Raw genomic sequence first — 23307 nt, forward strand, 5'->3', positions numbered from 1 at the left:
AAGCTGCAATCCTTAATGGTGAAACTGCCACGTCCATTTGCGATATTACAACAACAAAGAAGTTACTGCAAACAACAAACAACACAGTTGTTTTCCTTCTGACATCATTGCATGTGCGATAGAAGAGCACCATTTTTTTTTACCATGCTGCATGATGCTCCTCAGCTCGGCAACAAAAACAATAACAATGGGGGTGGGATGGCCAGTGACGCTGTTTCGCGGATCTCAGCTTTAATGCACAAACATTTGGATTTTCAATTCATTTGGAAATGTTGTTGATTCATTCGTTTTGTGTTCAACGGGACTGGGTGGTTTACAGAATTTTCGTGTTTCTTTAAAAAAAACTCTTTAGTATTCCCTTAACCCCTTGCAGACAACAGCCTTCTAAAATCAGACACCCATAACTTCCTCACTTAAACTGTATCCCTCCCATCACAACAGAGCAAGCCACTCTATCAGTAAATGCTAATCTCCTAATTAACAAGCTAATTAGGCAATTACAGCTTTGCAGAAGGATGCCTAAATGAAATATGACAACACAGTCACTGCTTTCTATGGCACCTGTGGGTCTTTTCAGATGTCACATTGAAAAGCATAATATCAATTTGAACAGATGACAAACTGTTGTCTCTGCACACTCATGTGTAGTTCAAACAGACGAGCATGCTCTGCTTTAAAAGTCCTCATTTCATTAGTAATGACGAGTTGATGAGGCTCAGTAATTTAAAGTCCTCATGCATTAAACATATAATGTTATACCACACGTCCTTTCCTCCAATACCATGCCCATTCTCGACAAAGTCCACAGAAGGTAAATCATAAATGATCAGATTATCTCATATCCAATGTAATGCTTAGGTTTTTTGCCATGGATTCAAGTGGTGTAGCTATAACAGCAATAATTAATTTCAAATGTTCAACTTTTCTTCATCGAAGTGGTGCTTGTTTCAATTAACCCAAATCAACTAAAAATATATACCAGGTATACAGTAAAATGGACTTTCGGTTATGTCTTACTTCTTTTTAGATCAACTGCAGTGGCATTATAAATGCATTAGAAGGTGTTTTTATTATTTTCATTATTTGCAATGGTTTTCTACTGCAGATGATTATGGAAATTAATAAAAGTAGAATCAATAATTTATTTTATATTAATAATATGGTTTCAGAATTGAAAACATAATTTTATGACAATAGTGCACGCCTGGTTATGTAAACATAGTGTGGTGAATTTGTAATGCTACGGTGTCTTTTTGCAGGGGGCTGTCATAGTACGGAAATGAATTATGTTGACATATGACTGAAAACAATGGTGAAAAGGTATGGTATGCAATGCAATGAAGAATCATGCACTGCAACAGAGGAGAGGAGCTCGAGCTGTACCTTTGAGCCCTCCTTGACAGGTATGCAGTGTGACTTGACAGCTCAGTATTTCAATGATAAATGCAGTAGTCCTGGGACTCCCATTCACTAAACTCAAGAGTGTGTTGAGTTGATACTTCAAGGTCAAGTGAATAAGAAAGGAGCGGAACCACACAGTTCACTTGGTAGAAGCTGCTTGCCATGATCTCAACACTCAGACCTTTGAGGTTCTTGATTCAGTCCTCTCTTGAATGTATTTCATTAATTTTGTGAAGGTACACAGTACACAGGGTGGTGTATAGTATAGTGTAGTTCACTCAGTGGTATGACTTTTCCCAAAGGCTAGATTGTAATCTTGATTTTTTTTGTGATGCAAAACCTCTTGGTGTTCCTTTCTGATAAACAACACTAAACCACTTTTGTCTTTGTATTTTTTGATGACTGTATAGTCCAATATAAGTTTTTAAACATTTTGCAATTTATCTCAAGAGTTTTGACAGAATGAAAGAGGCTATACATAACTTTTGCCTCTGGGAATGCTGTTGAGCCAAAAGGGGTTCCCTTCAGTTTTCATTAGAGGCTGTACCTAAATGTAGTTACTGTTTTACCTCAAAACAGTAAATCAATTTCGTAACTAATGAAACCACATAATATTTTCTTTTAGGCTAACAGGGCTTTTGCTCATGGGCATGGATGAGCCCCTTTTTGTCTAATGAGGTAATTTCTGTAGAATATCTGTCCATTTAGGGGACTCCTTTTGGCTCAAAAACACCACCAGAGGCAAAGATTCTGTATAGCCTCTTTAATTCTGTCAATGTTATACTTACAATGAATTAAGATAATAACTAAATGTTGTGTCGTGGTTCATATTGCACCACCACAGTTTGTGTGAGCTACACCATCACCAACATGTGGAGCTCTCCGACAAGTTTGCACAGAGATACTCTTCACACACTTGCTATTCTGGGGTATTTGTATGATGGTGACATTTCATTAAAACCTGTCTTATATGAATGGTGGGTAGGTAGATGATGCTTAAATGTTGCCCTAGAATTAGGAATTAGACTACTAGAATACTATTTAATAGGAGCTCTATGGTTGTAGCCTTGCATCCAGCTCAACAACTTGTCTGCTGCCATAGCAACTGCAGGGGAGCGCTGAGCAGTGCAGCCTGCTTGTGCAGTGGATGTCACCCGTAGCAACGACCAATCAGAAGTTTATATCATTTTCAGAGATCTGTATATAATGAAGAGATGCTCAAGTCTCCGCCCTAACAATGGGAGTCATTGTCCCAAAGGCGGGAAGGAAGGCGACAAGCTTAGGTTCAAAATAAGCCCATAGAAACGCATTGGGCTTATTTTTGACAGATTTTGGGGAGAGTGAAACCTCTCGCTTTGCCTCTTCCTCTCTGTCCTTTTGTTCAAGTACATGAAGGGATGTGGTGGGTGGGCTTTCAGGACCATGCATCGGCCAGCAATAGGACACCCTGGTCATCAGTCGCATTCAAACACAGCGTTGATTGGTCGAAGAGGTTTACTTCCAATATTATAAACATGTCTACTGCTTGCCTACCCTATGAGGCAAGGCTTGGTAGAGACGACCATACATACCATAGCCCTGAGAAGCGAAGAGTCAGTGCAATTCATTATCAGTTCTGTATCAAACTATAAAACTCTGATATGCATTTTATTTTGTGTGTTACACTCACATTTTTTATTATGTGTGGAGAATGACGGCATTTTGGTGCACGTGTAAGGCATACGACAAGTGGGACTCCAACGTTATTTCATCATTATACTAACCATCTCAAGCACAGTTCTAGCATTTTATTTTCGGGGTTCCAGAGAAAAGTGACAAGAATATAGACCCCTCCTCTGAAGGGAGGAGCGTGCATTTTTATTCCGATTTTGTATTTTTTGCTCTGACACGTCTGCAGTGAGTGAGTGGCATTGGCACACTGTCAATCGCTCACTACCGCTGCCATCAAACAACATAAAGCACACACAGGCAGAGGCTCGGGCTCATAAATTTCAGCAGGCAGATATTTTTGCGCATCGCTTTAAAGCGTGTAGCCTAATTAATTTCTCGCTGTTCTTTTTTCTATAATTTTTCCACTAACGCTATTAACTTTTTTCTACATTTCATATTTTTTATTATTGTATTTGGCTACCAATGCCGCTCATGATTTATTTAATTTTCAGTTATCTTGGAAATAATTGCTATACATTTACAGGTAGCAGGTACTCATTTACTACCTAAGTGTTGTATTTTGTTTTTAATTTTTTGTTTTTTTCATTCACTTGCTCATTGCTTAATTTCACTTTGGATATTTTTTCCTGCTGACAATAATGGGGATTTGAACATTTACAAGAGGAATTGCAAAAAGAAACATAATCAAAAGAAGACTGCTAATAAATGAGAGATCAGCAAGGATCAGCAATACCCAACACGTCAAATCTAACGAGAAAGACGAATTGACAAGAGGACTCGTGCAGGATACGAGGGACAGCGGCTGTCATTTTGACAAAGAAGTTTTGAAGAATTATAGCTTATGCATTTTCGGACAAAAACATTCATAACTACACACACTTCGGACCGTTCCTAAAGAAAAAGATAGTAAGAAAGTGATTACATGGACACGCGATATTGATACCATCACTGGTACTCACCTATTTATTTTTCTTATACGCGTAAGCGCAATATCACCAATATACAGCTCCTTAACGCAACACATGTTCTAGTAGTTTTTGTATGTAAGTTTTTCAAGCTAAGTTTCCATTTGTGTGGCTTAGTGCATTGATTCTGTTGCGGCTGACTATGGACGAACAAGCCCGGATCATGCAGGCTCTCGGCGGTGTCAGCTTGGCTGGCCACTCCGTACAAGGAAGCATGGGACTGCAGCCTCCACATGGACACGATGGGACAGATGATGGGCGAAAACAAGATATCGGTGACATTCTGCATCAAATAATGACCATTACTGACCAAAGTCTGGACGAGGCGCAAGCAAAGTTGGTTCATTTACATGTTTTCTCTACAAAACACTTTACGCACCATTACGCACTATAGCTAATGAATATCCATGTAATAACAGGTAGCTAGGCTATAAAATGTTGCTCCATACCTGAAACCCATGGTCAATTAGTTGCAGGGGCCAATGTAGATGAAAAAGTTAACACCTGTCATCCAGTAATTCTAATAGTTTTGGCACGCTTCATTGGCTCGTGTGGTCTACAAACAATTTTAGGGGAAAGTGCAGGCTATATATTTCATTTACATATAATGTTGCGTATTGGTAGGCTGGGCTACTGTAAACATTGATTGATGCGTACTTGTAGAATAATGTGTTTCACAGTAACTCCTGATATTTTAAAATAACATTGGGTAATATCCTATTTTAATTCCGTGGCGTTATTTTCCATTAGTAATAATTTTGAATGTACAGTCTTGAGTAATTTCAATTGTGAATTTTCAACAAATAAACTTTTTTAAACTAACTTTGAAGTCTTACCGAATAGTTAGTATTTCAACAAACAATGCATCCATTGTCATTCGTGTTGACAAAGCACTCTGTATGCTACAACTTTGAGATGCATGTCAACATTAACTACAGATCCTCCATGTGCAAAGTGAGCAAGACCTCGAAGTTATTGTAAAGAGCAAGGACATTATTCAGAGTAATTTCTTACAAGTTTTAACAACTATGGTGTTATAGTGACTATATTTCAATGTTGGTTCTTGTCTCAAACTGAAACAGGAAACATGGACTGAACTGCCACAGAATGAAACCTGCTCTCTTCAGCGTCCTCTGCGAGATCAAAGAGAAAACAGGTAAGATTTCACATGCATTAAAGTGTAGGATTAAACAACACGAGGACTGTAATAATAGGCAACATTGCGGAGCCTCAACGCATTTGCACACCGCCATCTTTATTCTCCCCTAGGCAGACTTATCCGATGTTATCAAGCGGGAGACAGAATCAGCTCCGCAATGGAGCAAATTTGCAATGGGAAAATGTAGGTTATGGTTTCAGCCGTTGAGAAGCATCCGCACCCCACAAAAAGGTATATGTGCTCTCACGTAGAAATTGATAGAGGGTTGTTATTCGATGGTTGCATCGGGGTGGCATGGACAAGCTGGTAACCTGCACATGTTTACGCTGTGCGTCACATTCCGCTGTATCGCACAAATAAAGGACATTCACATGCTTTGGTGTTTTTAGGCTACACCACAGAACGCGCATTATGTGAGCTGTTTCTGAACTATGCGTCATTGTGTTTTATTAACGTTGAAAGTATAGCCTACAGTCATTATCCCTGTTTTCACTATTTAAATTAATTTAAAAAATGTGTCAGTTACATTGTAATCTCCTGCATAATGAGGTTTGGTGACCACAGGATCACTATTGACATTATTGGCGCTAGTCTATCTAACCATTGTTGCCATCTGTAACGCACATACAGCATTCATTGGATCAATAAAGTCACACGTTTCTAACGTGACAAGCTAAGTGCAGTGAAACTGTTTAAAGTATATATAACATCATTGTATAGCCTAATAGAAAACACATAAAAATTATTGCCCAGCATGCGTGGACACAGCCTTTAGAACCAGTCTCTGTGCACATAATTTGACTTTCCTACTAATACAAATGGGTAGCATACAAAGGAGTAACTGTATTAGGGTTAACATATTGTTAGAAAGTAGGACATGATTGAAGATTTTAATTATTGTACGTTTTTTTATTTTTATATATTACATTTGTTTGGTCATCTTAGTAGCCTTCTGCAAGATGATGCGTAAAACACGAAAATATGAAATAAGCTCCCCCCAAACAACAACATTGTGTGTGTGTCCACTGTGAGTGAGTTTGTGCATGCACAAGCGTGTGAGTGACAATTGTGGCACCATGCGACTTTAGGATCACCTTTTTCAAATTCTAACCATAATAAATCCACAAACCGAATAGGTTATTAATAGTGGGTTAACCTGTCTTGTGCACCTTTCTTGTGCGTCGTGATGCCATGCAATTCTGACATCACAGAAAATGCTGCAAATCAAATATGATACACTGATAGCACACAATTTTATCATAATGCGCCTTTTAATTTCTGTTGTTTGCTCAAGGTCGAGTGGCCCTGTAGGTTTTGGTGAAAGGAGAATGCTCATAAGAAGCCACAAACCACATGCTACAGCCAATGATGTGATGCTTTTGTTAGGACAGGTAGACAGTCATTCCAAGGCCAGACGCATATCGTATGGACCTAATACAAATAATATAACGTTTTTATATGACACCAAATACTAAGGATTTTATGCCCACACTATTGGAGAAGGTCTTTTTCATGGATAGGATTCCTCTCACAATGTTGATGAGCCAAAAGGAGGTTACTGCTAGTCAACTTCTCACATATAAACCTATTACAAAAATGTGTTTGCACTGCAATGTAAAATACAAATAAACGTTTTCAGTATTGTAGGTGTATATGAAAATATTCAAAATATTGCAATTAATTATTATTGTTAAAGGGTGTATGGCTTATTTTTTTGGGGCAATACCCTATTCAGTGTAATAGGCAGAGGCTCTTATTCTTGTCCAAAATATTGAACTATTTTCCTAAAACTTTATTCAATACATTTAATATAAAATGTCATTTTCATTTTAAAGATTTCAAGTTGTGGAAATTTCTTATTCTATATCAAGCTGTTGCCAGGAGCATTATACTTACGCTTGCTAGTGAATATTTGATATATTTGGTATATTTGATACCAGTGGCAAAGTTGCAATAGTTAATGACTACAAGAGACAATACATAGGATTACAAGAGTGATGTAAGCATTTGGCATTTTCCCCTACATGCTGGTCAGGTCAAAGTTTTGTATATTGGTGTCCGTAGAGAGAAGAGTGATGACAGCTGTCAAATACCGGTAAACTCTTAAACCTGTTTGAAAACACAAGAAAAGTGGCCTGTCATACAAAAAAAAACTTTTGCTATTGCTTCAAAATAGTGATGGCTTGCCAGATTTGTGGCCTTTGTGTGGCTTATAATAAGCAGAAGTGACTTGGGGAAGACCATAAAACTTAATGAACTTCTTGGCCACAGGAGGTGTCCACAGGGGCAGGAGAAGGGCCCGCTTGGCTGCCTAGCCTACTTGAGGCATTTTTTATGCCTGTCGAGAAGAACGAGGGAAAGCGAGAGAGCGATCGTGTAAGAAAAAGGGAGAATATGATCACTGGATGGTTTAGGTCTATGTAATAGTGTGTGAGCGACTGTGCATATACTGTATGCTTCTGTGTGTGCATCATAGATGAATCCATGCATCAATATAAACACACACACAATATGTATGTTTCCCTATACACTTTCAGATCTAAACCCCACCTGTAGAACTCAAATCTCCATAGGCACAAATTGGATTACTTTTTACATATTTATATTTTATATTACATTAAAGATCTAATTAAATATGCAGGAGGAATAGAGTCTCCAAGTATGCAAATTATTTAAATGAGCTTGTTTACCAGCTCAGTTGTTGTAATCTTCTTTAATCCCTTTGATGGCCCATGTTTCAATGTATTTTTCCACAATAACTAAACCACTAAACAATATTCTTCTGTACTACTTTGTTTGAGCACTCAGTTTAGAAATGGCTGTGTACTAATGCTTCTGGTGGTACATTTTCTCTATCTCAGTCCCTCTGATCAGTGTGTGTTTTGTGTGCCGTTTGGCGTATGAAAGTAGCTGTAAAGTTATTGTTTTTACTTTAAAGAATTTAAATCCACTTTCTGTTTTGAATTGAGACGTGCCTCAAAATTCTAGGTGTGTGTGTGTGTGTGTGTTTTGCTTGTTTGCAGTTTTGTCTATATCTTATATGTATGAAAACATTTGACATGTGGACATTATTGATCTCATTGTAACCAGATACTCCAGGGCCTTCATTTGATTATACTTTATCAATAGTTACATAATACAATTCAATGCAATTAGTACCTGTACAATGAACATGTATGCATGACACAAGTTTGATAAGATATTTTGTCGTAAATCAAAGGAGAGAGAGATGTTTGGAAATATAAAATGCTCATTATTATTCTTGGATCACACTGTACCAAGCATAAATAAAAACAGGCTAAATCAAACCTGAAGTGTTTGTAATGTAGCCATGTAAACAATGACAGCAAACATACTTGTATTTACATCTGTTTAAAGAGTCAATGGATGATGTGTGTATCTGTCTTGAGTGTGTGTGTATCTGTGTGTGTGTCTGTGTGAGTGTGTATCTGTGTGAGTGTGCGTGTGGTTAACATGTGGTTTGGAGTCACAGCCTCCCCCCTTTCAGCCATTGACAGAGCTCAGCTGGTCTGGTGGCCTTCTTGACTGGGTTGTTTTTCTCTCCCACTGTGGGCCATTCACATGTCCCTGTGATTCTTTGCCCCTTTCATGTCTGTTCAAGTGGCACACAATCCCAATGTCATTTAACCATGCAATGATCCCATCCGGTGAAAATAATTTCCAACCATGGATTTGACAGCAGTGCAACAAACAAACACGGCTGTAATTATTTGATGTTTACAGTATGTGCTTCAAAACTGTGCAGAAAATGTATTTTTGTTAGAAAAGCAGAGTAGTTGTATCAAGGCTCTCTTGAACAGCTCCAGTGGAAAGATGTGAAACAGTACATGATATGTATCTAGAATCTTTACATGAATATGTATGTTAGAAATACGACAGCCATTTCAACCTGTGTGGAGATTTTTTTAAATGTATGTATGCCTCCACTTAGAATCTCAGAAACTCACCAGGGACCTCGGTGCATGGCGGCAAGGGCAGGGGGTTAAGTTAAATCTATTTTTCCACTTGGGTCAGTAGCCCGTGTTGTGTGGTTGGGAAAGCGAGAGAGATGCACTTGACTGGGAAACAGACAGATGGGTTTTGCAATGCAAGGCTGTTTGTAGTGTTCTTATTGTAGACCTAGAGCAGATTTCCTCATTGCTAATACCCTAGAAGTATTAATTCACTTTGATATGCTAATTAGAGGGCATTATGCAAGAAATGAGATTAAGTGGCAGCATGAAGTCATTTGCTTGTCAGTAAATTGAGTGTTTTTAGCAGGAGGGGTTTGTTTTTTCACTTTCTCTTGGTTTTGCATTTCAATGAGCTGAATGTGAGATATTGCTAAAACTGCTAGAATTCTGTGCCCTTTTATCCGTTTTGTTTTTTCTCTCTCATTATGTTTGACACTAGCAATCTGCAAAAGATCACACTGGTTTGTTCTTCGACATTTCCTTTTTTCCACACCTCTTCTGAATTGTGCCCAGCATGTCAGGGGCAGATAAAGAAAAGTAAACTCTAAAAAGATAAGTATGCTGTCATTTTGTTTTTTGCCATAGCTGGTCGGGAGATCTCAGTGCTAATCAGATGTGCTGGGTTTGTTTTCTCTTGCTCTCCTTTTCCCCTCTCTCTCGCCCTGGAAGAGCGGCTCGCAGCAGCAGCGGGAGTAGCAACAATAACAACGGTGAAAGATTACCTCCATATGGTATTTCTGACCAGGAAAAGAGAGGTTCTGCAGCAGGACCCCTCTTTGATGTGAGGTTTAATCAATAGAAAGAGATTACAGAAAACTATTACAATCTAAATCACAGCGCACCACAGAGAGGCTTAGTCCTCTTCACAGCTCTCTCAGCTGCACTGCGCTCCTCTTGGCTGCGAATTGACCTGTTGTTTCCCTGACCTTTGACTCATCAAGTTCAGAAACGGGAGGTCTGGAGAGGTAACAGAGTGCAGGAGGCTCTGGCTGATAAATGCCCAGATCCAGTGTGTAGAGCAGAGGATTAGAGCGACTAGCTACACTAACAGACTAGGGGAATGTCAGCATTGTGTTGGACAGCATTGTGTTAGCCTCCTGACACTACTGAACACACTGCTGAACATGCTACAATATGTGTCTGTTTGTTCATCTATGTGCACGCTGTGGTTATGAACACTGGACTGACTGAAATAATTTCAGAGTGAGGTTGTAATTAACCACATGCAAGGCTGAGTAAAAGCCTTACCTTGCGTAAATATTGTTAGGTTTTAGGGGGTAAGCATTTCTCAAACCTTTAGGGAACATTCATTTCAAGGCTCTCTGACAGAGTTAATGAGCCGCCTTAATCTAGTTTGTTGTTAATTTGACATCCCATTATTATTATTATTATTATTATTATTATTATTATTATTATTATTATTATTATTATTAGTAGTAGTAATAGTAGTAGTAGTAGTAGTAGTAGTAGTAGTAGTAGTAGTAGTAGTATTTTTATTAGTATTATTAGTATTATTATTATTATTATTATTAAATTGAGAAAACTATCTAAGTTAACGATTTCAGTATCCTTACCATGGCCAAAGATCAAAAGTCAATATTTGTGAAGACTGCCTTGTTCTTTACCATTTGTTTTTTTATAGTGTTGATTTGTGCATAATGCCACAGTCAATGTATGCCGGGGAACAGAAAGCCATTCAGCAGACAGACAATTGACTTTGGCTGCTTTTTGTTTGAGAGTGCCTCAGTGATGTGGCTGCAGTGACTAGATAGCGCTCGGCAGAATGGTTCCCTCACAGCTGGGTTCCTGGCCGTCTCAATGGCAGGGCCACTTGTGCTTCCTCTGCAGCGGGCAGCGGCCAGGGGATTGGGAAGATGGGGCTGTTATCTAAGCAGCTCCCAAATTCCCTCCTTTCTCCTAACAACAGAGAAAAAAGAGAGAGCATATGACAAAGAGAGAAAAGAGAAAAAGTAGGGTGCATATCAGTATCAATAGGGAGAGAAAATCTGTAATCTCGTGCTTTCACATGCTCCGAGTATTTGTTGTATTTTGTTATCCTGAGTCCTACAGTATATAGCAGCACCTCCATCTGATTCTGATCTGAATTAGGTGCTTTTGAACGATAATCTGCTGGTGCTGATGTCCCTCCATCTGTACTCACACAAAACCTTGCACTTGCCTCTCTCGCTCCCTCTTCTATAGCTGGAAGCGTTTTCTGTGGGCTCCTGTGCGAACAACAGCCCATAATTGTTTTTTTGCACATACGTTATGCAAATGAGTCTTTATGGCAACTGGCATAAGAATTAGCATCCTCCAACAATATTTTAGTAGGTTAATTGCAACATTTCTAAATTGTACATCTGCGTTGTTAATTAGGCATGACAGAGGTGGTGAAATAGCTATCTTCAGGCTGTGGCAGCCAGGAGATGCTTGGGATGCAAAAGGGAAGGATTGATTGAAATTGAGGGGTTACAGCTGTAGGAGTGTGGCTGTTAAGGAATACTTCTTCGTGTCTGCCACACATTTATTCCACACCTTTGACAACGGTAAAGCTTGGAGCAGCATGGCCCTTGCTTGCTTTCTGTGCACTCTCCATTGTCCTCAGTGTTCTGGTCCCTCTCTCTGCTAACCAAACAGAGTATCCCACCTGAACCAACATGCTGCTGAAGCGTGATGAATAATAGGAGAGAGAATTAGAATAAATCTCTCAGATCCTCCTCAGCATTGGTCATCCCCCTCCATCAGGCGGAAAGGATCCTCCCACACTGACCCAGTCTGGGTATCAATGACATTGTCTTATATTTGCTAATCTCATTTAATAAATGTGGTCCCTGCTCCCCCACCCCCAACTCTGGAAATGAGCTCATGTTTCATTTAATTACCTTCTACCTCAGATCCCTCGGTTTGTTCCATTCTTTGTTATTCAAGAAAACACATTGAATATGAACATATAGAATATTAACTCATAGCCAGAATTCTGGTATTGTAATTTAATTAGAGTAGATAAATTCAGTTGGCTTAAAAAAATAAATGTAAATGGGAATACGTTTGTTTTACGTATGAGTTACTCACACTATTTCCCTGTGATCGTTGCATAGCTAGGCCCTCCTCTCCAGGAGCGAGAGGTCATAATGTTTCCCCCTGTGGGCTAGATGGTGCCCTTATGTTCATGGAGGAACTGAAATGTTGGAGATGTTTTAGGGGCACGGCAACATGAAGGAGGTATCTTGTTCTCTATCAGGGCCCCGGCGTCTGTTAGCAAGGCATCTCCTCTAATATATTACCGCAGCTGCGCGCTCTTCAGACCAGAAAGAGACCGGCTGATGAATTTGACATCACCTTTGACTTGTCAGCTATTCTTTGCAGGTTAACCAAATCGTGCTCAGTATTGAAACGTTACATTTTCATTTAAAGTGAATGTTCCACCAGCCACCGCTGTTTTCAATATTTTATACTTTTCCCCTGACATGTGTATATGAAATAAGTACAATTTGTGATGTGTTGTCATCAATAATTTTGTCAGCAAGCTTAAAAAGCCATCCACCCACCACAGTGTTTATGTCTACAGCAAAATGTAAAATTACCATTTACCCATGCACACCTCGCTGGATGGTTCCTGTCAGAAATAGATTTGACAGCGAGTATGTCTGTTAAATCAATTTGTTTTATGTTTATTTAATTACGTTTTCTCAATTATACATTGCTAGATTTGTGTAGGTAATATTCAGTTCAAGCCCATTGAGGACTAGTCTGAAAGTGTCTTATGGAGCGATAAGTGATATTGATTTAGTAAGAGCTGATCACAGATCAGGTCAGGTAACAGAGACACTGGACCATGGGGAAGACTATTATACAGTTAAAACAATGATACAACTAGAAACAGAGCAAAGGTTTGGTTACCGGATGTTTCCTATAGAGTTTCTTTATCTGAGACCAATCATGGTCTTAATGTTTCAACGCAGCATCATTAGACGGTGGAGCTGTATTGCCATATAGCAGTTATTAGTGTAAAGAGGGTCAGATGGAGAGACTGGTCCGCTGTCAGTAATGATACTGCTATTTATAGGTCCCCATTTCATTAGCTCCAGTGTTTCAGGGAAGAGATTTTCTCATGGGGCAATAGATGCCTGATGTTCATTTACTCTCCATACACATTAAATGTGGACAACCAACATGCCATAATGGTTTTTAGGACAGAGGTGCCCCACTGCTGTTCACAGGAAATACATTTTGATGATGTTATTTGTTTTGGTGTTCATCTATTTTATGATTTTTTTTCTTCTTCTAGGTTATATGATTAATATAATATTATCCATCTAATACAGTAACAGGTAGAGTGATTGGAACTCTTACAGGTGATAATTTTTTCTCTCAGAGAAGTGTTGGCATTTTCAGATGCACGTAGGCTATTAGATGTACAGATTTTATTTGAGCATTTATAACAGTACAACATTGCAAGGCTGCTGCCGTGTTCAAATCATTATCAATGTTATCACACACATGCTATACCATGTTGAATGACTTCATGCATCTAAAATAGAAAACCTATCAATGCGTTATTGTAGTCCGTTTTCTCCCTTACCATATGTATTTTCACAAAAGGTATTTTCTAATGTTCTATCCTTATTTGCTCAGCTGAAATTAAGACCCTTTTCCATTGTTCCACAAGCCATTGTTCCACATGGTTCATACATTAGAATGATATATTGAAGTCAGAAATGGGAAAAAGACTGCAATGCAATGAAAATTTAATCAGCGTCTTCTGCTGCTGCTTTAATAAGGCAAATAATTCTTATTGGCTGCTGTGTTAAGATTTCTAATATTTAATTCATAACAAACCTTGCATTATTCTGCCGCTGCCCTGACAAGCCCCACACTGCTGCCTGCCAAAAGACAACCATAAAAACGTTAAAGCAGATGTAAATGTCTAATGGCAACTGGATGACCAGCTTTGAAGTCATCAATAAATACTGTACTGCCTTACATTATACTATTAAATTGGGACAGAGATTGTCTATTTTTACTCAACATTAAGATAGTAATAGAAAAAGTGGAATATTTATATTTTGAAGGTCAGATGGAAACAACAATTCCATGATGGGGCTATATTTGTTTTAAAGGCAACATATTGGTTCCTGGTGTTGAACACGCAGAGAAAGCTTATATTATTGAGTGATCCAGATTTACTGTCTCTACTCCTAGAACAATACACAAGGGACTGAAATCCCCTTCCTCTTCTTGCGTCATATTTTCTTCAAGGTTTGGTGAATGTATAAGCCTACTCTAAATGTATCTTTCTTTTTCTTCACCTAAGCCCTTGAAGTTCATTTTTGTGGGCTGAGGCAATGGAAAGATGGCAAGTGGCCAACGGCTAGGTTCTGGCTCATGTTACAGTGAAACGGCGGGTCCTGTTTTCGTCTCTTGGTGAAATAGCTTAATTGGTGTCAGAGCCCCAGGGATAAAGGCCTCTTGCTCTGAAACATAGCCACACCGGCCCTGTATTCCCTCAGCCAGGACGAGCGGGTAACGCCTGGTGGTGAATGAGGACTGAGCCATGCCATAACAATACGCAATGATGTTTGGGATGACAGAAATTAATACGCTCTTGCTCCCAGAAAGCCATGATTAATGACGGCGAGCAGGGGAACGCTGTCCCTCCTTTTACTCCACATTGATGGGCATTGAAAAGCGAAAAAGGCTGGTTTCTCTTCTCTTTAGAAAGTGGAGGTCACCCAGAGTACATTACTGCTATTTTTCGCTCCCTTTTTTCCGGTGGGATATTGGATGGTTCCTCCTAATGAATTTAGGATGGGTCCGCTCCCCAGATTTGTGAGCTGGTATCCTGTCCACTAGCATGCTGTTGGGAGTACTCAGTCTTTCCTGGAGTTATGGCTGTTAGGAAGTACATGGGAAAGGAATAGCACCTACTGATATATGGAATTACTAATATTACAACATAACAGGTATTCACTGATGTTTGCTTGATTTGATTAACAGATGTCCCTAATATCTTTACTACATGTCTATAGATATTATAAAACAGTTAATGACATGTTGGCAACCTAGATCCATATATCAATATGATTGATCATGTCTGTACACTTGGAAAAGGAACAGAAAACAAAAATAAGATATATTTGATGTTGTAAAGAAAGGATGATGACAATGTGCTTTTTCATAGTATGTGTGTTTTTGGATATTAACAACATTCATTTTATTTAACATCTTGAACATTGAGGATTTTCTGAAAGTGAAAGATTCGGGAGCCTGTGTGTGAACACACTGAGCTGATGTGCAGTAGCCATGATATGAGTATCTGTTGTGTCCTAGCAGGAGACACATTAATATTTAATCCTGTGTGCCACAGACATCCCCAGAGCCTTCTGTTCAGGCCTTACTTTCACTAATGTATTTTCCACCTTACCAGGTATTTCATTTCTACGTAATGGAGAATTAAAGCATGCATTAGGATGATACCAGGCACCTTGTAAGGGATTTCTAAGGTCATTTCTATCTGTACATTGCAGTGAAAATTCAAAAAGCAAGTTTTGCCAATGGACATTCTGCTGACACAGAGTATTTCCCTCACTTCTGCTTCTCAAATAAGCACTAGCTCTGTCAGAATGATTGATACATATTTAGGTAGCACTTTTTTTCTCGTAGCACTGTGGAAGGTAGGAGTGTATGCGAGCAGCAGAGATGTCAAAGTTTTAAACTGTGAATCAGTAAGCCTCATAAGGGTGTCTCTCTGCTCTCAGACGGATGTGTAGGAAGACAATGTCAGCTTTGATTTGTCAGTGATTTGAACTGTTACTATCTCACCATTCGTCATTTCAATTGTTTCCTGTGTATGAAGGCTCAAAGCTCCCATCAACAACATCTCACAAAGTAAATGAATCAGCATAGTTGGAAGGGTTTGTTTACTATTTAAACCTCTACAGTTTTACTATATATAGAAAGTTGCTGGACTGTGTCAGTCTGTACTCTGTACTGTATATGTAATGCCCTCAATTTGCTTTCGGTCTTTTAATACAATTATGCAAAGTAAGAGGCTTCCCATGCAAATGTGCACATAGCTGGGTTAGAACAGAAGGCGTGGTTCCCCTCATTCTCTAAATAATGAAAATATCCCCTAAAGTAGTGTGTGTGTGTTTTTGTGCGGGTCGGCCGACCCGTCAGGTCCTGGAGTGAAGGCTGGGTGCGAAGGCGCCTGGTACCTCTGTCTGTAAGTATGCAGAGTGGAAGAGTTAATTTATTTAATGACTGAGTGTCTTTTATCTCCCGAGCCCTGATTAGAATCCATGCTTGATGAGGGAAGTGATAGAGTGGTGTGCACCAGCCTAATGCACGTAGACCCACGGGTTCCGATTCCTCCATCCTCTCTCCTCCCCACTCCCACTCTATCCGTCTTCTCCGCTTCCTCCAGTAAAGATCAGAAACTAGGGTTAAGGAAAAATTATGCTATAGAGTCAGATATTTTACAATTATTGTCTGTACACCTTTGATCATTGTGTAGCCTACTTTGTATATGATTTAGTATGGTGAGCTAAAGGGAGTGATGCTGGGAAATCCGAGTGAGGAGTAACGTTACATTGTGATTAGTTGTGTGTGGCGTGGGGCGTGATAAAGATGAAGGGCTGTGGAGCTGTATGAACGTGGGAAAGCCAAACAGTGTGTGTCACTTTGGCAGCAGTGGCTGTCAGCAGTGGGGAGCTGCAGTTGTAAAAACCATGACCTCGCTCTCTGCCAACATGCCTCTTGTGGAGCCAAAGCACTGCCCTGCAGATCTGGGCTGGTTGTGGGAGGGAATACAAAAAACACAGAGGACAGTGGAAATAAGTGCTAAAAGCCCTAATTGTGAACGGGTTGAAGTAATGACATACTTCTCTGAGCTATCATGACTAGAGAGGTGAGAGAGGGGGAGAGAAGTGGCGCAAAGGGAGAAAATACTCCCTGTTCTAACATTTCCATAAGCCATCATCAGTAATGGAACAGCAGCCTCACAAACCAGAAATGATTTCTTCAGGCATTTCTGTCAAGTCTTATTCAAATAACACCAGCCTCACATTTGAATAACAGCCGACATTTTGAATTAATTAATCAGACAAGATAGTCTAGGCCTCTTCTCATTAGTCTACAGGTCAGGCTGGGGAAGATATATGCGCTGGTGATGATATACTTCTCTTTAATAGTGATTTATGGAGATTTTGGATTGCGCTCAATTTGTCAAAGGGCCTGGTAGCAGAAGACAATAGGACAGTATATATTTCATTACCTAATCTTTGATTGATTCCATGATGCTAAAATGTATAATGTTGTTGTTTAGATGCATGGAAATCCCTGGTTGAGGCTGCAACCCTGCATTGAGAGCAGAAACACACACACACACACACACATACACAAACATGCACGCACACACACACACACACGCACACACACACACACACACACACACACACACACACACACACACACACACACCACATTTTAATCTCCTCATAGACCTTTCCCATTTTACTTTTCCTATGCAATTAAGCGAGGGCTGTAAATTATAACTGTGCCGTACTTTAATTATGACAGTGTAAAAATAGAGTTCCTATCTTTGAGAGGATTTCATTAACTTACTGATTATCCTGTGTGTGCAAAAAAATTTATTCCCGAATAATAAGAGGAATTGTATTTACATTATGTAGTAGGTATGTACTGACACAGCCAGCCTTGGGCTATTCTGGCTAGTGAAATATAAGTACCTAAATAGAGACAACATGTTCATGTCAGTTCCCAAGTCAATAAGGATCTTGACATTTGCTGACAGTCTAGTGTTAAACTATTTTGGCTTTCAAGTTGTTTTCATACTGTACTGTAATGTAATGCAAGTTTAGTATTTAGTATAGGTGTGAATCCAATACATAAAAGTTTTATGACATGCTCTCTTTCTTGTTTTTTCCTGGCCACAACAACTTGATCTCTACATGTATTTCTTTCATTCTTGAAAATGGTAATTATCCACCATGCTTGACCAGGATGTAAGCCAAGAACAGTTCAAATAGTGAAATGAACTTACAATTATATTCAACCTACTCTGTTTATTGCTCTTAGAGACTTGTGTTTGTGGTTGCAGATTGAAGAATAGTAATGTTCTTGCTGGCTGTATATGTCTGTGAGTGTGCATGTGTGTTCCTGCTAGCTTGCTTTGGGCCGGTGTTATTAACACTGTGTGAGAGGATGAGGCTGCGGTAGGATCTGTTCATAATTCTCTACATGGGCATGACTTTGCAAGCGTGTAATTGGGCATGGGCCTACACTTATCAGGGTAAAGGCTGCTTGTACAACCCGGAGGTGCAGAGAGACTGCTGATCTCCACCTGCTAGAACTGCTTAATAATACTGACTATTCAACTACGACTGAGGTTATAACACACACACAATATTATATTGATTATTGTCTGATTGCCTTACATTGGTGGAACGTGTCAGTGTGTCTTTGACTCAGTTCATTTTGCACAAATCTGTCATTTTGGTGGTTTCGATGGTTGAATATAAGACATACCGGGGTCTGGGTTGTGGACAAGTAATTAAAAACGGTATCACCTCCTCACTGGCCATTTGGCTAATATGGCAGGACTTGTGACATCACTACATGTGTGTGTCAGAATGGTATGAGCTGCTGCCATTCTGGTGTGCAGGCAGCCCACACAAAATGCACCACCGTTGTGACGAAACATTCAAATAAATTGCTGTCAGCCTGCTGAAACACCAAGTGCAGAGATTTCTATCTGACGTGTAGAAGACCCAGACATGCGGTCGTGACAAGTAACGCTGGAGCACCTGTGAGAGACTGACGATAGATCAGGATATGCCTGATCCTCAGCATAACAATACCTATCATTACTTGATATTATTACTCTTCCTTAAGAGAGAGCTCAAGATGGAGAGATATTTGAAACGTGGCAGCGTTTTTTTAAAGCCTGGGTAATGAATTCACGCCTGCTTTTAAATTTTTTATTTTACTGCATTAGTCATTATACAGTAAAATGCAGGACTGCTGATATTGAACTGCCAATTCTCTTTGCATTATAAATACATGTAATACGTTTCAACTCCCCTTTCTCAAAGAAGAGTATTTTCTTTGAATTGCAAAATTGGGAACGATGGGTTTACCTTTTACACAGTTCTGATTGTGATTTCTAAACATGATGTTTCAATGATAGGCTTCAAGTGCTTTACAATTAACACTACAACATTTTAGTCAACTTTAGAATGAGAAAAAGCTCTGCAGAAAAGCCAGAGGACACATTGTAAAATCTGCCATCCATTCTCCACTGCATTGTTAGATTCTACCTTATAGGTTGTTAATGAGGAAAGGCCCTCATTATGATTTTAAGGATGAGAGAGGAAAGCTTTTAATTAATGATATGTAAATGGTTCTGAATTGATTATGTTAGAATATCAAGAGAGATGGGTAGAAGCTGTGGTGTAATATATTTTAATTAAGAATTAATTAAAAATGATGGCAATTTTATAGAGCCTCACAGAAAATAGTGGAATTTACTCTCTGTCAGAAGTAAATTAGACTTTGATTAAATAAACGAGCACATATTGTATTTATAGAAGAGTTATTTTTAAACTTTGCCAGGAAGAATTACACAGTTTTTCAAAAATAATTAGCCTATGTCAGTGGTCGACCACTAACTGAGTTTGCCATGGGTTAATTGTGATTTATCCCAATTATAATTTATTAGATTTCCTTGATTTGTGTCAGCTGAAGTTTATGGATCAATAAAGCTGTATTTCATTTCATGTATTTAGTGCCTGAAATTAGATTGGACATAATGAAAGCAATTAAAGTGCATAGAACTGCATCACACAAACACATAGTATATTTATTACATACGTATATGTATGTACTTATCATATATGACAAGTCAATTATAAACCACAAAGATATCAATCAATTTTTTGAAGTATCATACAATTTCTCTAAAAAGATTAGTTGTGACTAGTATGAGACCCTAGTTAACCTGTATAATAGTGATATATTCTTTGGAGAAAAGAAACAAATATTTGAGACATTAGGTGCAGTAATCGTGTGCAGTAGTTTATCAAGGCAGCACAGGCCTTTGTTCTCTGTTAATACTAGCATGCATGCTCTTTGCAAAACTCTGCGATCAATGGCAGAGAGGATGGTATCACAGCACTCGGAGCAGGCATAGCTCGGGGGAGGGGGGAGGGGGAAGGGGGGGTCCCTGGTGGTTCATTTTGATTGGAGCACAGAGTTTTGTGTTGAAAGGCCAGGGAGAGACAGGCTGTTGGAACCAAATCCCCCTGGATCAGTTAGGGCTTTGCAACAAAAACACCTTGATATTCCGAGGGAACATTTTGCTTTGGAAAATAATGAATTGAAATGAATGAGCTATTTAAAAACAGAAAAAATAAACAATGAAATGGATATATTTGACTTGTGAATGTTTGTGTGTTTACATTGTATGAATGTGTGTCCTGTGTAGTGTATTGGGTGAATTAGTTAAATATACAGTACTTATGTATAACTGTACCACAATATTTTATAGTGTATATTCTATTATCAAGTATTGATTTGTTATTATCAGTTTTCTATTGAACATATGTCAACAGTACTGTATTCAAAAGGCACATACATTATGGCTGTTGAGATGAACCAGACTGTTAGCTGAGTAGTGTTGTTAAGAAGCAGAGAGCGAGAGAGAGAGAGAAAGAGAGAGAGAGAGAGAGAGAGAGAGAGAGAGAGAGAGAGAGAGCAGAGGAGAGAGGGGTTTGTGAGGGGAGGAGATGAGGGCTTTGTTGGGGTAATGAACCAGTTATGGGAGGCAGTGTGGACATGGTGGCTGAGAGGGGATGGGGTATCAGTTCTACTCCCCCTTAACCCCCCCCACACACACACACACACACACACACACACACACACACCAATAGCTGGCCAAGCCTCTCTCTTCTCTGACACCTGCAACCAGTTGCAATACATCACTGTCAGGATTGCTTTCCCCACCCATCTGCATTTGCACGTTAGTTACCCATGGAGGCCCTCATCAAAAAAGTTGAGCAGTCCTGACACAAGCTCCCTGGTGGGAACACGAAAGGTGAGGCGATGTTGGGAGGTGCCATGGCGGGTGTCACTGCTGGCTGCACTCTCTCCCAACACAAACCTGATTAATACTGAAGGCAAAAATGGATTGTTAGCTCATTGGCTGTAAATGCTAAGTTAAATATTGAACACATCACATGAAAATCTTGGCTTTGGTTCTTGATAGCTGATATAGGCACACATTTAGCAAAAGAGATTACATCACACTTCCATAGCATATTTCCATTGTCGGTTATCGTAAAGGGAGTATAACACTGAAATAGTCTGAGTCTGAGGTAATCTAGGTTCAGAGTCAATGGCCGTCTATTAATGGTTCCTGTATCATCTGCGAGGTTGTCAATCAAATTGGCTGTGAGTCTGGTCATTGAGGAGGAAGTGAATGCATGGCATCTCCAGTGTGTGTGAGCTCACTGTGGCATGGTGGGGGTAGTAGTCATCTGACAGTGCCACTGTTAGCTAGCGGTCAGTGAGTGGAGCGGTGGCTCCGGCCACGATGGCGGGGGGTCAGCATCTGAACTCGCTGATGGGAGCCAGAACATGAAACAATGCCGGGGGAACGTCTGGTGGGCGAGCAGCACAGAATTACAAGCGAGGGAGTGGGCCTGCTGAGGCAATTACGGCTTAATGGGGTCATTTGGAAGGCAATTGCCAGGGGTTAATGTAGTATGGAGAGATGAGGTGAGATTGAAGTGAAATTTGGGGCTAGTAAATGTGTTGAAATGAAAAGGGAGCGAGCAGACATGTTGTGCATCGACGAGTTGGGAGGTTGGATGGGGGCACGAGAGCATAGGCACTCCGAGCAACACATATGGACACATGGCTCTATCTTTCACACTCATACACACACACCATATGCCCTGGAACCACTACCTCTCTCCCTACTGGAGGTCTTTTTCTTCTCTGTCTCCTCTCTGTCTCTTATGTCTGCCCCTCTGTTCTTTCCATGGCCTCTCCTTGTTGGCTGCTCTCTGAACAAGGGCTGCAGTGTTTCACCCCTGCTGATGACAAGGAAGTCTACAAGGAAGTGTTATTTTACAGATGCATACGTTTCAGCGGTTGTGATATAATTTCCTATGTCGTAAGTAGGGTTGTAAAGGGAGGGTATATTACTGGAAACTTTCTAAGTTTACCGGTAAACTACCAGAATTTTGGTATCTTTCAAGGATTTTATGAAATCTATCACAAGCCTTTTTGGGTACCTCAGATTTTTTACATCTGTAATTATCTCTGGCCCTCTGTGTGGCCTTTTCACATGTAAAATATATGAAATAATATAAACCATCAACCTAGTGAATACCATTGTTGTTTAATGTGAGGGTTTCAGCATGAAATATCCTTATATTTCTTTGTACACATTTTTATTTATTTTACTATGTCAGTATGCATTTGTTGTCAATGTTTTGACGTCGAACTGGTGGCAGTTGGAAGAGTTCCAGAGTTAATTGAAAATAATGCCATTGTTCTAGAAACTCAGGGACAATATGGAGACCGACATAATGAATACTATATATAGATATATTTAAAAAAATGTTATTTAAGTATAAATTACCGAAGTTACAATAGATTACCATAGATTTTCTGTTAATTACCAAAATTGCTGAAAATTCCGGTTACTTTGGTAAACTACCGGTAGCTTTGCAACCCTAGTCATAAGTGTGAATACTAACAGTTAGGATGATCATAACATATCAGTTTGATGAATTCTGGGTGATATAGGATAGGGAAGTCCTCAGTTAGAGACATGTCAAGCCCTCCTATCAGTTATGATAGAGTGGTAAACATGTTAGAAAAAGTAGGACAAGCACCTCAATGGATGGGGATAAAGAGGGTAATTATGCGTTTTTACGTTACCCAGTTCATTACCTTAATTGCCAAACATAATCCTGGTTTGGAAGGGTGCACTGGAGTTTTGGGAACAGATCTTTGCCAGGGCCTCCTAGCCCAGGCTTTATCCCCTGATCCCCTGGCCTGATCTGCAGCAGGCAGCCCAATCCTGCTAACGCTAAACTTTGATCAA

General features: G+C 39.5%; 1 protein-coding gene across 13 annotated transcripts in view; it reads left to right on the plus strand.

The window, feature by feature from the left end:
- Positions 1–2954: 2954 nt before the first annotated feature.
- The window catches only part of LOC121530842 (pre-B-cell leukemia transcription factor 3), an 80876-nt gene continuing 60523 nt past the window's right edge, over positions 2955–23307 (plus strand). For 7 of the 13 annotated variants that reach the window (XM_041836115.1, XM_041836122.1, XM_041836119.1 and 4 more), the window contains exons 1-2: positions 2955–4373; positions 5114–5193. In XM_041836115.1, the coding sequence (XP_041692049.1) occupies positions 4180–4373; positions 5114–5193 (274 nt within the window). In that variant the 5' untranslated portion in view covers positions 2955–4179. The remainder of the gene's footprint in view (positions 4374–5113; positions 5194–23307) is intronic. The other 6 variants (XM_041836117.1, XM_041836118.1, XM_041836121.1 and 3 more) reach the window with 1 other exon arrangement.

Source organism: Coregonus clupeaformis, chromosome 18 (assembly GCF_020615455.1).
Source record: "Coregonus clupeaformis isolate EN_2021a chromosome 18, ASM2061545v1, whole genome shotgun sequence".
Classification (NCBI taxonomy): Eukaryota; Metazoa; Chordata; class Actinopteri; order Salmoniformes; family Salmonidae; genus Coregonus; species Coregonus clupeaformis.